The sequence below is a fragment of the Melanotaenia boesemani genome, chromosome 4 (assembly GCF_017639745.1).
Source record: "Melanotaenia boesemani isolate fMelBoe1 chromosome 4, fMelBoe1.pri, whole genome shotgun sequence".
In the NCBI taxonomy this organism is placed as follows: domain Eukaryota; kingdom Metazoa; phylum Chordata; class Actinopteri; order Atheriniformes; family Melanotaeniidae; genus Melanotaenia; species Melanotaenia boesemani.
Window position 1 is genome coordinate 14,054,624 of NC_055685.1, and position 14,707 is coordinate 14,069,330.

The following is a 14,707-nucleotide window of genomic DNA, read 5'->3' on the forward strand; positions in this document are numbered from 1 at the left end:
CACAATTGAAAAAAGACGATTGAACATGTCTTCTATGTAAACCTCAATTTAGTGTTATTATTTTTTATATAAACGTAAAGGAGAAGTGCAGTTTCTCATGGCCTAGGCAAAGATGGTCCCAAAATGTGCATAATAATTGTCAGCGTACCTTCAAAATGAGTCAGAAAAACAGAGTTTTACAGTTAGATGTAGCATTGTTATACTTTATGTAGCATTAAAACTAAACAGGTATTCATGCTTATATGTCCTATGTTCAACAGTCAACAAACTGCTCCTGTGCTCGGTAAATTACAGACTCCTGATTATCAACATGCCTCTTTCTTTGAGGCTCTATATTGATTTGTGCCACTTCTACTTTGATCATTATAAAAATGATCTGCTGCTTGCAACTGAGTTGGCAGATCATTCCAATTTTAGGATCTCATCTGCAGAACTCCTACTGGCATGATCTATGTTTTACAACAACATACTTGATGTAAATCCATAATCTCTAAGATAACTTTTATCAAGGTCTCAGACCTTAATTAGCTCATAATGACAAGGGTTTGTTAAGAAACGCTATTTGGAAGAGCCGAGTGAAATAAAAATCAAAGCTTTATAAACACTTCAACCCCTCAAATCAGCAATCATGGGTACTTGTAGGTTGTTGTCTTGCTTCTGACAATCAAAATGCCCACAAATCAATACGAGGAGTGTTTCCTCTCTTTGTTGTATAAATGAAAAATGTCAGTTATCAGAAAAGGTGGGGGACTAAGAAACTGCTTACTGAAGAAAACTGAAGCCCAAACTCAAAGCCTGTCATACTGTAACTCCTTCTCAAAACTTTGGTTTCAAGGTGAAGAATGAAAAATCTGATTTTAATATGATTTTTAGATCAGTACTAAAGTTAATAAAAGGTCATCAAAAATCTGTGGATGGATCTTGAAAAACGAAGCATGCCAGAAGACCAAAGGATTTCAAAGCACTAATGATAAAAAAAACTTAGTTTATCACAAAAAAAGTGTTTCAAACTCTGATTGTACTAAATACCTATTTTCTATTGTTTTAAAACAAAATACTGAAATAATAATGTTGCTCAAAGTAGGCCCAAGAAATGTGCACTAACTTTATGCCTCCTGTAATTCAGTTAATGTTATACTGACTTAGCGTCCACATTAAAAGCCACGATGTGTTTTTGTGCAGCTCTTTATTTGCTGTTGAAAACCAGCCTCCCACAGCCATTAGTGAGCTGCTCTGTAGGAGCACAACAATGTGTCTTTCTTTAAGTTTACACATTTTCTTCACACGCTGACTTGCGTCTGGTCTCAAACACTCACCGCATGCACGCACACACACTAAATATGCTCTATTGTAAGGCCATTATGATGTGAATGAGGGGCCCACCACCAGCTCCACTGAGGTTTGTGTGAGTAAGAGTGTGTCAGTGCAAATAGGTTAGAGAGATTGATGAACTAGCAGGCAGTGAAAAGGGAATACCTAATCAAGTTAAAACACTTTGAATGACAAGCTGTGGATGCTTGATCGACACCCTGCAGAAGTAGGCCTAATGGGATTCGTAGATGTGGACAGACATACATAAATGAGTGAGTTTTAAACATATGTGGGCAAAAAAATGTCCTGTGTTTCTAAATGTTTTATTTTTGTAGTGTAAAGTTGATTTCTCTGTCTCTTTTTTTTTTTTTTTTTTTTTTTTGGTCTACGTGTCTTTTCCCCCATTTCTTTTATCATTGAGTGCTACAGCTTGTCCGAGCAGTGAGAGGGAATCAGTAAGGCGCGCAATCAGCTTGCACCGGTGCGTATCCGTGTGTGACATCTCCCATCCAACTCACACCAACTAACGGGCCGTGAGCTTTTACCCGGGTTTCTGTAACGCTGATGCCCGAGAAAAAAGGCTGTTTGTGTCAATCAAACCGAGCCCCCTCCCCTCCTCTCGCTTCTAGACACCCACTCTCTCCCTCTCTTCCCCCTCGATCGCCTCCACTTGTGTAGGCGCTATTAAAGCACAGCGTTTACGCGCGGCAGCCAATCGTTTACGGACAGCCGTACACATCGGAGCTCCTCCGTTTTAATGCTGCTTAACCTCTACCTTGATAAACCGTGATTCACGAGAAATTTTATTCCCGGAGAAAGAGAACCAGAAGATCGCAGAGGGGTGGCGAGTGGAAGAGAAGGAGAAGAATGATGAAAGGAGGGATGAGAGCGGATCATTCCAGCTGGCCGCTCCTGCTGCTCTAGTAGAGGGGTAGAGAGAGGAGGGGTGGGGGAGATGGCACAACGCCTCAGCGTCCGAAACACACGGGAGTGGTGCGCCACCGAGACCCGAGCAGCATCACCGCATCTCTGCCTCTCCTCCTCCGGCACGGCAGCACCTCAGGCTGGGGTTGAGGTAAGTGGGCTAGTCGGTGCTCGTTTTCAGCTGAAAGTTCAGGGAGCGGGACAGAAACTCCGAGGAATTACTTGTTTTTAGTTTGACTTCTGCATGCCGAGGGCTAATATAGGCTGCTTTCGTTGGAAATAGAGCTAAACAGACTCAAAGCTGAGTAGACTAAATATTTCCCATGTATTGTTTACAATGTGCACAATATCGCACCAGATTTTAAAGCCTGTCTAACACAGCAGGCTCTAAAACACCATTTCAAACTGAAAACCACAGATGAAGAACAGTCATTAAGAGTTGCAGGTAATGTAATTTATTTTAGGGTTTCTTATCCAGAAAAATCACTGTTAGTCTCTAATATGAGAAGTGAAAACTTCCACGTGAAATAAAAATGTTAATCTAATATCAGCGCCCTCCTGTGGATCCTAACAATGAAGCACGTGCATACCTTTAGTAACAGGTTAAACCAGCCTCACATAAAGTTGAGATGCTCTCCTGTGTCTTCCCCCAAAATCATCAGTTTCAGTCATCCACCTGCTAGACAGTAAATGCTTGAAGACGAAATACCTTTACTTTACTCCTGAACTAGTTTCCTCCTCTTGTTTCTTCTTTTTGGTTTGTGTTGACACTACAAAACTCTCCATTTGTCAGAGCAGGATGACATGCTTTCATTAAAGCAAATAAAACAACTTTTCTCTCCATGCTGGCAGAGCTACAAAGAATATTTAATAAGTTATTTTCCTCCTATTTTCCATCTTCTGAATTCATATTTAAGGAATATGATTGGAGTCCCTCCTCGGTGACCTTCTCTTTGCTTGTGTTCACTAAAGGAATAAGGGAAGAGGGATGGAAAATGTGAGGAAAGGCTATTGATATTCAAACTGACAGAAGTAGCAAGACAGAATGGGGGGAGGAGAGAAAAGAGAGATGCTGTGGGATCTTTTCTTCTCCCTGGCTCCCGGCACATACATTAAGATGCTAATCCTGGTCTTTTTTGTCTCTTTCTATAATTCATTGCATTTTGTTCCTCTCTTCTCTTTTTCTCTGTCTCTTCTTGCACTTCATTTCCTCTGTACTGTCATGGGCTCCCCCCAGATTAGTGCTCTTGGTAAAAGGATTCCAACTCTAATTTTGTGGTATTTCAGATGATTAGGCTTAGAAATGGGACAGGGGTGCTCAGAGTTTGGCACAATTAGAGGAATTCTCTGTGGAGCTTTATGGGACTGATTAGTTGAGCTCCCATCCACCTCCCCACACTGCCATATTAACACACAACCAGCTGTTGTTTATTTCTGGAGATGGACTTTTGTGTCATGTTTTAACTGGGATGTCATTATGTTTGTGTGTGGCAGAGTCTGACTAAGCCCTAAGGATGCAAGTTGTTTTCAATCAGCTCTGAAGTTACCAGCTGTGCCCTTACATTCCCCAGGGTGGCACAACCTAGGTAGACACTCACAAGGAGAACTAATGGTTACTATCCAACCCTTCCCAACAAATTCACTTTCTATTCTCCTTGTCCCCTTTTTTTGCAGATATTAATCATCACTTGCTCCGCCTGTGTGTGTGATTCCTCCATGAGGACTTGAGAGTACCTCAGCTGCATTTCAACTCCTCAAGCAAGACCTCTCTTTTTTGGAAATCTGGTGCAACTCTCTTCTTTACCTGCCATGGTGACATGACATACAGAAGTGGCTTTGCTTCTGTCCTGCACACATTGACAGTCTCTTGGGTTTTTTAACCACCCAACTCCTGGGTGTGCTCTCTCTACAGACTTCTGCAGACTCAACAAAAAGACCTCTACTTTTGTGGTGCACAATAAACCCCCTGACTCGCGATGACAGTGGCTGTGCGATTCCGTCGCCACTTACGTAGGCTTCTGTTCTTACTGGCCTCCTGCTGCCTCCTTTCTCTTCTCCTTTCAGCCTATTTTCTTTTTACAAACTCCTCCCCTTCCATGCAACTCGGACAATCCGCTGAGCCTGCCTGCTCCCAGCCTCTCTCCATGTCTCCATACCGCCAACTACCATACCCCTACCCTCCTAACCCCCCTCACACACATGTGCACACTGACCCGGTAGTTCTGGTGCTGGTGGAGTCACAGTACTCCCAGCTTGGTCAGGACATTGTGGCTATATTGGAGTCAACTCATTTCCAGTTCCGCATGGAGATTGCCTCAGGAAAGGGTGACCTTCCACCGCTGACAGAAAAGGGCCGTGGACGATATGCACTCATCATTTATGAGAATCTATTAAAGTATGCAAATGCAGATACATGGAACAGACAGCTGTTGCATCAATATTGTACTGAGTACAGAGTTGGCATCATAGGCTTCTACCGTTCCACTGAGAATTCCCCATCTGTCCTAAAACTCAGAGGCCTACCGCTGGTGCTTAGGACCAACCAAGTTCTATGGGACTGTTGTGTGGTGTCCAGCTCACCTCTTCTTCACCTGACCAAACCTGGCACAGATCGAGGGGCCTTACCTGGGGAGGACTGGACCTCATTCTCCTCTAATCACTCCACATACCAGGCTGTGCTGCATGCGCGGGCTAAGGAGGGAACAGGGACCGGCAGCGGTGATAATCCAGGGCCTGGTTTCAGTCTCAGCCTCCAGGCCACAGTGGTGCAGGACATGGGACTTTATGATGGGGTGAGGCGAGTGCTCTTTGGCCAGGGACTAAGCTACTGGCTCCACAGACTCATCCTGGTGGATGCTATTTCCTACCTCACAGACAGGAAGCTTACTTTGGGTCTGGACCGGCACATACTGGTGGATATCGATGACATTTTTGTTGGCAAAGAGGGCACACGCATGAACGTCAAGGATGTGAAGGTATTGCTGGGGGCGAGGGATTTAATTGTGGGATAATGTGCATTAGAGAGAGACAGAAGGGGATAGAGAGGATCAATTACTGTCAGGTCACTAGTGTTGGATTAGATTTTTGTATTCTAGTGTCATCTCATAAAAACAGTAATTGACGGCAGTGCAGTGGTGAAGATAAGGAGTGTTTTCTTATTGAAGTGTAAGCCACTTCAGCAAAGGATTGTTCCAGGACTGCATTTTCAGAGGATTCTAGCTCAGGCATGGGTGCACTGAGGGGATTTTTTGGAATAGTGTGTGAGTGTATGTGTGGAATGGCTCTGTGTGTTTGCTTCAAGTGTATCAGGGTTCCAACGACAGCACTTTCAAATGGAGGTTTAGTCAGAAGAGGCCATTTAAGGGAACAAAGATGTGGTGTGAAGAGGGAAAAAGGAGGGGTGAATGTAAGAAAGAGATGTAGTGAATGAGGCAGTGAAAAGATGAATGGCACTTATTCCTCTTTTCCCACGTTCCTCCTCTTAGGGAAACTAAAAGAGAGTCAACCGTGCCGCCTGCCTCTCAAGACAGCTATTGTTTCAACACACACGCTTGCATGGGCAAGCACAGATACAGACAGATGTGTTTCTGCACCCTTGTTTACATGCAAAAGTACAGTATTTGCACACATGCAAAAATTATTTAAAAAAAAATCCAGATTTCTTAGAAAATGCAATATTTATTAGAGAAAAGGAATTTCATGTTTGCTGTATGTGCATGAACTGAGAGCAGCAGCGTCTGAACCGCCTCACTGCGTCCACAGGGTATACAAAATAGAAAAGTGGGTTCATATGAGTCTGCCTCTGTGTGTGTGGTTGTTTCTTGAATCACTTCTTTAAATTGAAATGTCACTTTCAGCTGTACTGTCAGGCACTGAGAAAAGAAGAGCCACCTGTCCATTGCTAAAAGTTGGGTTTCAGATAACAGGGAATAGGGGAGGTTTGGGGGGAAATAAAAAAAAAAGGAAACATGCTGGTGAGGCAAAGAGGAATTCTGCCTCTGAATATATAAAAGATGCTTGTATCCAAAAGGATAAAAGAGTGCATACTCCCTCACACAGCTACACACACCCAGTGAGCACATTCACAAAATGAGCACACGAGCGCTCTTTGGTTGGAGTTTTCATTTTGAGTCTGCCTGACTCTTCAGCTTTGTGGCATAAATATACATGAGAATGAACCAGTGCCATAACAGAAGGAAAGGGAGATGGTATTGGAGGATGAGGTGGGAGATAGAAAAGATAGACAAACAGAGGGTCAGAAAAAGACGTTAAAATTTGCCATTTGAAACACTTTTTCCACTTATTATACTGTAGCTGGCAATCACAGTGAGAGACTCATGGAAAGAAAAAAGGAGGAGAACAGTTGGAGGGAAAGTAAGGTGGAGTACGGTGCCAAGGAAAGAGATCGTAGCTAACTTTGTTATTTCAGAAAAACAAAATCCTGAGGGCAAAAGAATGAGTGGAGGAAGAGCACTTGCCTCATAGATGGGAGCATTAAGTTGAGTTGTCACATTACAGAAAATTCAAGGTTGCTTCTTGGTGCTAGTCGTGTAAGTAGGAGGAAACCATATGCTGGATATCACAATTATAAGATCAGGAGATTTATTTGACTTTTAAACATATCTTTGTCATATTGTGAGGATACCCTGTTGGTTACTCGTCAGATTGGCTAGCAAATGGAAGTCTTTCCCCTCTGCTGATGAAAGCTTTGAAAAGGATTACTCAAACACGATGATTACATGTCAAACGTACAACACATCTAGCTTTGGATGACGGTAACAGCTGAAGGGATGTGTCAAGATTAATGCTTGTGAAAAGTTATTCAAGCACAAAAGTGAGGTTGGGTAAAACTGTCCAGGTCTGGTGTATGAAGTTAAACATGAAAACAATCAGAGCGGACGGGTTGATGACCTTTATGGTGACAAACTTTGGTAGCCTACTGAATTCACTGCAGCAGAAATTTCACATTCGCTTTATCCACTGAATACTGTTTGATCAGATTAATTTCTTAACTGTTCACATTAAATATAGTTACATCATTTTATGTAAAGTTTGTAAAGTTGTGCTTTGTGGAGATATTTTAGGCACTTTTGGATTTGAAAATGTTATTCTTCTAAACTTCCAAAATAGGTTTGTGGTTTATTTTGCTAAAATTGGGCTCTTTATGCAGAGCAGCACATTTTTATTTAGTTGTTGCATCATTTCTATATCTGAACATAAAAATCTTTAATTAAAGAAAAAAAAAAACAATGTTCACCAGTAAGAAACTGGTGAAGTTTTACCCTTACCTACAATAAACATAACTAGATTTGTTTCTTTAAACATCTCAATCTTAATCTTAAACATCTAAAAACGTCTTTTTTTTATTTAAAATGTTTTTCTTAAGGTAAAAGATTATAATAACACTGATGTCAAATGCATTTTTTAGATCTCAGCAATAACACTTTTTAATAATTTTACAAATGATAAAATCCATAAAATGGCCTTTTTTTATTCTTTGTACATCACATTGTCTTCTTTATGGGACTATAAATGCCTATAAAAGTACATATAATCAGTAAAATAGAACATTTCTAATTATCTCATTTATAATCCAGAAGTTGCTCAGTACTTAAGGCGGAAATTTGAATTTTTTGTGAAAGTGATGGTAATCTGATGAGCAACTTCTCCATGACTCCAATATCTGGGGAATTTTGACTAAATATATAAAGCCCATAAGTTAGGTTAGTACTGAATTAGGAGTTGCAAGATCCCAAAAGCAAAATATATAACCATGAATATTTATTAGAACCACATAAAACAATATGAAAATGTAAAACCCATCTAGTCCTGAGGTTCAGCAACAGTTAATGTTAAAGACATCACAGTTTGTTAGAAGTCCTCTCTTACCTTTTTTAAAGACAACATTCAATCTCCTGCTCTGGCAGGAATGAGACAGGAAGAGAGAGGCCAATTAAAATGCCACCCTCCTTCTCTCTGCACTCTTCATTAGTCTCACCCCACGAGTTCATCTGGTGACAAACAATACCTACACCCCCTTCTGTCTGTGCACACGCTCACACACACAGCTGTATTTCCTCTATTAAAATGATTCACAGGGAGGCACCCCATGGATGACATTTCTCAAAATGAGGGATGATGCCAGTCAAAAACCTCCATCAATGATGCTCGTGACTGCGCTTGCATTTTCATGTTCTAATTCATGCATGTAGGCTTTCTCCTCTCCCTCGAAGTCATCGTTAGGGAGGTGTCAGATCTCTGTCTTCGGATGCCTCTTTATCACCGTCCTTCTCTCTCCCCGTCCACCTCCTCCTCCTCCGCTCAGCTTCCTCCTCACTCCCTCACTTGAGTCATTGATCGCTATCTCCGGCCTGTTTGTATTCCTCTCTAAACCTCTCTCTCAACTCATTCCCACTCTTTTCCTCCCCAAGGTGTTTTCTGCAGAGGTGTAATCTAAGTTTAGACGACACATGCATGCAAACACACATCTTCCACTTAGATTCAGAAGCTGAGACGCACTCTCATGTTAGGCTACATAGGGTTGCATTTACTAAAAGCAAGCTGTGGCTGGATCATTTGTACAATTGTCATGCATTAGCTCAGAACTTTGTGTGCAGTGGATGAGAGTATGCAGTGAGGGACTGCCCTGTTAGATGAAATGTCCTTCATTTTCCCAATTTTATGTTGTGACAGTCCATATCTTGTGCCCCTGAAAAGGAATAAGTGGATAAATGGGGCAGTTTTTGCCATTTTCCTCCCCTAGTTTAATGTAGCTGCTCAAATAATTACTACTTTCATATCCCTCGAAGTGCTATTTTGCCCAGAGCACGAAAAAAGAAGCTCGTTTAAACATCTTACCCAGCTGGAGGGTAGTTATCTTCCATATAACTGAACCACACTGAGAGACATATACTATGTACAATTTAAATTAATGCAATGGTGCAAATGTCTTGGTTAAAATATTATTTGTTTTCCTTGAGATCATTTTCATTGATCTTAAAACAAAGAAAAAAAAAGGTATTAAACAAAACGGCTACAATTCCGATTTCTTTAAAGGGTTTTGGCCCAGCTTTCTGTTATTTATTGTGCAGCTTAGTTTAAAGTTAATCTTTAGAACTAATTTAGTCAATCAAGCTTAGCTCCTACTCTGTATCTGTTTACTACTTTGCCAAGTGCTATTACATAAATAGAAAGACATACACAATTGATGAAAGATTTTAAAATGGGTAGAAAGAGAGAGAGAGAGAGAGAGAGAAATACATTAGAAAAAAAAGGAGATTGAATTGAGCAGCTTACTATAAAAGACACAAAAGGCTCTTGCTTTTTTAATTTGCTGGGGATATATTCACTCACATAATGTGTTAAATTTAAATGGTTTTTAAAATGACAAAGTTTCAGGTGAAAAAGCCTGATAAGAGATGAAAAAAACAAACCCAAAGGAGAAAAAAAATAAATAAAACAAAACATGTTTGTATATGAGAGATTCATCTGTTCTCCAACAGAAAAAAGTTACTCATTTTGTCTAATTAACAATTTCCGTCTGAGTTTCTCCAACTCAATATAAACTGAGAGTATGACTGAGTGCCACGAATCATCCTTCACAAAATGTGGCAGGTTTTTGCAGTCACAGCAGTCACTGAAAGTTAAAATCCTTGAGGGGCTGCCAAGCAGAATTTAGTGTCAGGATATCAACGCTAAAGCAATCATAAGTTACCTCGGATAAGTAAATACAAGCGAATAGATGAATTTGTAAAATATTCAAATATATGCTACACTGACTTGAATCTGAAAGGAAAACTGCAAGTGGGACAAAGAGGCAAAGAGTAATAGTTCACTCTAAATCTAGTCATTGAACTCATCACTCGGACCTACCCCGCTATTTGACATAGGTAATGTGCCCCTTTTCATTTATGAAGTGAAAGTGGTCACCTAACCCCTCAGCAGGGGTACTAGTGTACCCTTGGTTTTGTGGATCAAGATGCAATGCTTATCATTAGCCTTGTAGCATAATTTTCTAAAGGCCAATTTATGCTCCCTTGCATACATAATAGGTACATCCGTTTCAAACATTGTCATATGTCGCCACCCTTATACTTCCATGCATCTTTTACATTTCCAAGGTTATGAAGTCAACTCAGCCACTAGTGGGCAGTGCTGAGTTCAGAGTTCTATTCTGCGTTCTGACGTCGGTTTCAGACTCCGGTTGGTGGTTGTACTTCACCGCTGTAAAGTTGATACACCTCACACTCACACAGCCTTTCTTCAAAAACTCCTGCCATCTCTGCAGTTGTTGTCCTCATTTCTTCTTCTTCTTCCTCCTGTCCCTCTTCTTCTTTTCTGGTTTGTTCCTTTTGCTGGTTGCATGTTGGCTATACTGCTGAACACTGACCCTGTGGTTTCCGGTTTGCTGTGTCAAGTGAGGGATCCGCAAGGCCCCTGAAAACGGACCAATTGCGTGCATAAACAACAGAAGACACGGATGGAAGTGTCCACCCGTTTGCGTCTCTGTCTTCTGTGTCAAGCATAAATGGGCCTTAAGTCATATTTTGGCTCAATTGTGGTATCCGTCTAAATGTACTCTCTTAATGCTGCTGATTGACAGTAGAGCTCTTCCTGTTAAACCTTAGAATATGACTTAAACAATCATGCTGCGAGGCTAACGTTATGTAGCTATCACTTACCAACTAATGAAGCAAAACTGATGTTTAGATGAGAAAATCATCAAAGTACTTCAGCTATAATTTTTGTAGCTTAGATTATGACAGAAAGACTTAATGTTAAAGCAGTTTTTGCCCCTTCTGTTGAAAATTAGGAAGTAGAAAGTGTCCCTTGATAAAGATCCCCTAAAAGAATAAAGATAACCTTGGTAACTTAACAGCCACATACAGATGCAAGGGGAAATCAGCCTGCTTTCCTTTTTGCTTCATTCCACAGCATTGTTGCGGTATTTCCCAGCAATGCCTTTGCCATATGTTCTGGGCTGAATCTATATCTGAAGACCAAGCTGGAAGAACTGAAGCCTTGGGAAGGCCCAGGTGACTTAGTTTATGCTAAGATATCCAAATGGAGGCTCTGCAGCCTTTGTTTGGATAGAGAAAGAAATACAGCTTTGGCTCCACAAAGGAAGTTTTTTAAACAGCTAGAAACTGGTAAAAACATGTTACTGAAACACATTTACACAAGCCACACAATTTCAAAGAGTACAGTGATATATATTTAACTAATAGATATATATAATAAATCTTTTCAGTTGCTTTTTGTTTCTATTTCTATGTTCATTTTAATATAATTAAAGTATTATAGTTGATTGATCATATGCTGTGGTAGTATGAAAAACTAAAACAAATACAACCTCACAACTATTTCAAACAATAATTAACTATTTATGAGTGGCTGGTGTGTTATGTGCATATTCTAAACCGACATCTGTTAAGAAAAGGTCAGATTTGACCATATTTGCTGATTTAGGGTTCACATTGCATGCACAGATACACAGTCAAAGACACAAAGCATTCTTGCAAATGAATCAGGAACTTTGACTTGCCTTTTCGCAGGAATTAAACCCCATTAACATGTCCAATTTTCTTGTTCCTCTTCTCGCTTTCAAATCTGCTGGTGCATAAAATACCACTTGCAAAAAGGTTATTTTATAATTACTTTTATTATTTTAGATCCCCCAGTCAGGCTTAGAGGCATATGAAAAGACATGAAAAATGAAACAGTGTAAAGAAGGGAATGACAGAATGGGGATATGGTGAAGAGGTGGTTGGCGTAAAGGGTTTTTGAAAGGCAGTGAATGCCAGCTGTCCAGATGCCTGTCTCCCATCTGTTTGAACCCCAACATCTATCTGGCACCTCTTCTAGGGCTTACCACATCCACACATGCAAGTGCACACAAACATACACTCTTCTGCACACTGAAACAAACTGGCATTTCCATTGACACTGGCAGTACGTAGAAACTGGGGGATTGGGAGCCAAAATGAGGGACTGTTGTGCACTGCTAATCCCAGTGTGTGTGTTTACCCTAATCACTATTATTTCTCAGATGCTGTGCAGTCCTACCTTCTGCAAATCCAAATTTTCCCTATCTTTCTTTTAAAGTTGCTCTTATGGGCCATGTTAAGATTATTCTCTGTTTCGAGCCAGAATCTATGCAGGAGATTGGCTCCATATTGTTTAAAGCCCTCCATTCTCTCAAATTGGCCACAGTTTTTCTTCAGACAAATACCAGGAGGGAACTTAGTTCTTTAAAGCCTGATTTGGAGATTAGTCACATGCTCAAGGAGATCATTTTCTGCACAATAAGTGTGTCTTTTTTATTGCTGGATATATTAAGTACTAACGGTTCTGTTTATTTGTTATACTGTCGTCCCTCTATGAGCTATCAACTCCTAAAAGTACATTCAAAGAGGAGTAAACTGTTATCAACACATTTCCCCCCTTTTCTTTGCTGGAATTGTGCCAATGTCATGGTCTTTAGATTTTTCATTTAGTAAATGGGATATTTGACATATTTCAGCTTATTTATGTTCCTGATCAGTCGTCTGTGATTAGAATGATTTGGTATTGCTTTTAAATAGCTTGAAAGCCAGAGCTAATCTATAAGTGATTTGTTGATTGAAACTAGTATAATCTGTGGTGCAGGTGCATATAGGACATTCTTCTTGTTGTTTGCTTCTCTGATGGAAATTATTTGAATTTGCTTTTGAACAATGACCTTTTTGATTAAATAAATTGTCAAGTTCTCATTGTCCTTTTTAAAAACATCCATGTTTGCTCTTTTGTTCTTTGCATTAATATTTTCATGAACATGGCTTGTCAGTGCAATCATTTGCAGTAGCCCTTAGAAGATCTACAACTGCAGCAAAAATCTGATTTTCAGAAAAAGGATTGCAGCTTTATGTGTATATATATATATATATGTATATATATGACTTTGACTTGGAGGAGTCACAGTTACAAATCTAAAACACGTAAAAATGTGGTGTGTTTTTGGTTCTGTAGACACATCATAAGTTTTCCTGATGTGGTTTTGTTCTTCATGTTGTGAATGTTAGGAAGCAGAATACAAATGAGATATTTCAAGTAATATACGGCACACTTGGAAACACACCTACTCTTTTTCTAACGCATGCTACCACACACGTGAATAATGCATTTCAGCCAAATGCATCAGGGAGTGTATATTGAGTTACAATGCAAAGCACTCAGCTCCAAACTTAATTTCATTCTTAAGTCTTTGTATCCTCACATTTGGCTCTGCGTGTGCATGTCTGTAAGATTTAGAGGATGTCACAGCAGAAGAGACATGGGATCAGATTAGGGAATTGTGCACATCTGTCAGCATGCAGCCATCTTCAGCACCATTAGATTAAGGCTAATGAAGACACTCCTTGCATCTGTCTGTATATTTGTTGGTTTGGGAGACACACATTTAAGACGAGAAACTGTGAAAAGAGAGGGAGAGCCAGTTCTTTGCTCTGGTTCCAGCTGCTCAGGTATCTTAAATGAGGAGAGGTTCCCGGTGATCGATTAAAAGCAGGCGTGATAAAGATTTGTAGTCGAGGTGTGATTCGTACACAGTATGAGCCAGCTGACCGAATTCTAAAAAGAGAAGTAAGGGCTTTATTATTAAACAAAACATTTGTGAGAGTGAGAATTGCAATGGTAGCAGGAAGACGGTGTGGTTGAGTACAAGAGAACATGCAAGGGTATAAAGTCATAGAGGCAGAGGGAGCGATCTTTCTTCCATGCTGCTTCAGCCTTCCTTTTAAATTAGTACAGCCCTGTCTCCTGAGAATGTGACATTTTCACAGAGCAAGTGGGGGAGAGATGGAGGCGTGGAAGACAAATGTGGAAAGGGGGGAGGTGAAGGGGTGGGTTGGGGACGGGGGACTGCAGGTTCTCAGAAAGATAGGGGAGAACCAGAGAAAGGAGGAGGAAGATGGGAGGGAGGTAGGGGTTTCACGGTTTCACTTGGTAATGTTAGGGATGGATGGAGGAAATGATGGAAGAAAGAAGTGTGTGTGTGTATCTGTGTGTGTGTGTGTGCAGGTTGGTAGGTGGGGGTGGGGGGGGTTATTGGTCCACCCTCCAGAGGCTACTAATGCACTGACCTTCATTAACTTGCATTACCGTCAGTGTGTGTGCATGCAGTGTACAACTCTCTTTAGTTAACACTCATTACAGAGTCTTTGTTTAAAGGCCAGCAAACTAATGAAGTCATTAAATAAGTGAGGAAAATCCTGATGCAAGCATTGAAACCAGAGATTGAGGTAGCTTTAAGGACAGGAAGAGCCACTGGAAGAGTTGTTCACAGAGAATTTTGTAAAAAAGTAATGAAACATGCAGCAGCAGCATGTTGGTGACAGCTGCTATTGTCAGGCCAGAGGGTAAGCACTGATGAGAACACACAGCCGTCATGATAGTTCTCAAAGGAACCAGAGGTCACTTAAATATACAACAGAGA

General features: G+C 40.6%; 1 protein-coding gene across 3 annotated transcripts in view; it reads left to right on the forward strand.

Moving 5' to 3' along the window:
- Positions 1 to 1,990: 1,990 nt before the first annotated feature.
- The window catches only part of ndst3 (N-deacetylase/N-sulfotransferase (heparan glucosaminyl) 3), a 41,848-nt gene continuing 29,131 nt past the window's right edge, over positions 1,991 to 14,707 (forward strand). For 2 of the 3 annotated variants that reach the window (XM_041982803.1, XM_041982801.1), the window contains exons 1-2: positions 1,991 to 2,386; positions 3,910 to 5,210. In XM_041982803.1, the coding sequence (XP_041838737.1) occupies positions 4,212 to 5,210 (999 nt within the window). In that variant the 5' untranslated portion in view covers positions 1,991 to 2,386; positions 3,910 to 4,211. Of the gene's footprint in view, positions 2,387 to 3,729; positions 3,822 to 3,909; positions 5,211 to 14,707 lie in introns of all 3 variants that reach the window. The other variant, XM_041982802.1, reaches the window with a different exon arrangement.